At 46.1% G+C, this 1,719-nt stretch overlaps 1 protein-coding gene across 1 annotated transcript in view; it reads right to left on the reverse strand.

The window, feature by feature from the left end:
- GOT1L1 (glutamic-oxaloacetic transaminase 1-like 1) overlaps positions 1-1,380 on the reverse strand; it is a 17,016-nt gene extending 15,636 nt beyond the window's left edge. The window contains exon 1 of the mRNA XM_015408561.1: positions 1,269-1,380. Coding sequence (XP_015264047.1) covers positions 1,269-1,380 — 112 coding nt within the window. The remainder of the gene's footprint in view (positions 1-1,268) is intronic.
- Positions 1,381-1,719: the final 339 nt, after the last annotated feature.

Raw genomic sequence — 1,719 nt, forward strand, 5'->3', positions numbered from 1 at the left:
GGTAAAATTGCCCTCAAACCATAGAGCATCGCTGCCATCGGGGACGTCACCTGGCAATGTCACTGTTTGGGGGGTGGGGTTTCCCTCACTGGCCAGCTGGCCAGTGGTGGGCAGAAACCCCCAAAACCTGGGGATTCCCCACCCAAATCTGGGGAATGGCAACCCTAGCTGTAGCTTCAGAGGGGACAAGCAAGTCTACCCCTGTACCTAGGGCAATAATTCACTCTAGCTAAGTTTTTAAAGAAATTAATTTGTGACGTGACACCCACCTGCTCATCCCTCCTCTATCCAGCCATGATTTCATCAGTCAGGATGGATTTTTCAATAGCATAATCACCTTTATCATGTTTAAGTGCTTACTGTATTTGAAGAGAGGCAGCATGATGCAGTGGTTAGAATGCCGGACTATGACCGGAGAACCTAAATTCAAATCCCTAAGCAGCCACTTAGCTCACTGGATGAACTTGGGCTTGTGACTGAAACTTGGGCTAGGAAGAAAGAAATATGTACTCCCCGAGATCCTTGGAAGGAGGGCAGGATAAAGTGAAAAAGGCGATGACTTTTCATTATGACTGGGAACAGATCAGGGGTAAAAGGTGAATTTGAGGAACGTTTGTCCATAAGAAGCTCCTAAGCTTAAAAAAAAACCTTACCCAAAATAGGTTTCTGACAATTAAAAGTTATTAAATTACATGTAAACATTTGGCAAGAAAGTAACAGACATTTCTGATGGTCAAGAGGGTCCCACTGATTTTTCCATTAATTTATTTGAGATGCCACTGAGAAATCAGATAGCCTCACCCAGCAAGGAAGGCTGGCTATGGTTCTGTTGCTGTATGGGGGCAGTGTGGTGTAGTGGACATAGTACTGGACTAGAATCTAGGAGGCCTGGGTTTGGATCCCCGTTCTGCCATGAAAGTAACTTTGGGCCAGTGACTGTCGGTCAGCCTAACCTAACTCACAGAGCTGTTGTGAGAAAACTGGAGGGAGGGAGAGTGGTATTGTTAACTGCTTTGGGTCTCTTCTGAGGAGAAAAGCAGGGTATAAATAAATAAAAACAAATACATACCACTGTTGTTAATCTTGGAAGAGACAACAAACCCAACTCTTTCACCAAGTACCTCATCTCTACAGCTTCACGCTGCTGATAGAACATTTATTTACTCTTTGTGAAGTTGCTGGAACTGAGCTCATATACCAGTTGACAGCCCCGTCAGGGGTCATCCAGCTCCTAGCTAGGAAATGGCACAGTTTTGAGGCAGCTGTACCTGCATGGCCAAGCAACACCTTCTGGGGATGCGGATCTTCTCCATAGTAGTCCAGGGGAATGTCAGCCTTTTTAACTAAGGGGACATCCAGGAAGACAGAGAGTGTCCCCATAGTCCAGCCTTTCTGCAGAGACCTTCACACAGGTCTTCTCCTGCCAAAGGGGGATGGCCAATGTCCACTTTGAGTTCTTTAGAAGGGCCTGCACATGGAACTATGGTGCAACTCATGGAACTCTAAGACAATGGTTGCCGAGGATCCCATGTGTATTTGCTCTCCAAACATTCTGACTTAACATGATGCTGGCAGATGAGAACTTTGCATGTGTGCAGCATCTTGCTCGAACGGGGCCACTATGCATGCAATGTATTATGCATGCAGAGTTAACTCATGAGTGCCACGTCTGCTCAGGCTATCTCTGGCATGCTATATCAAGAAGCTGGCTGGAGTAAA

The sequence above is a fragment of the Gekko japonicus genome, unplaced genomic scaffold (assembly GCF_001447785.1).
Source record: "Gekko japonicus isolate JY-2015 unplaced genomic scaffold, Gekko_japonicus_V1.1 scaffold1377, whole genome shotgun sequence".
In the NCBI taxonomy this organism is placed as follows: Eukaryota; Metazoa; Chordata; class Lepidosauria; order Squamata; family Gekkonidae; genus Gekko; species Gekko japonicus.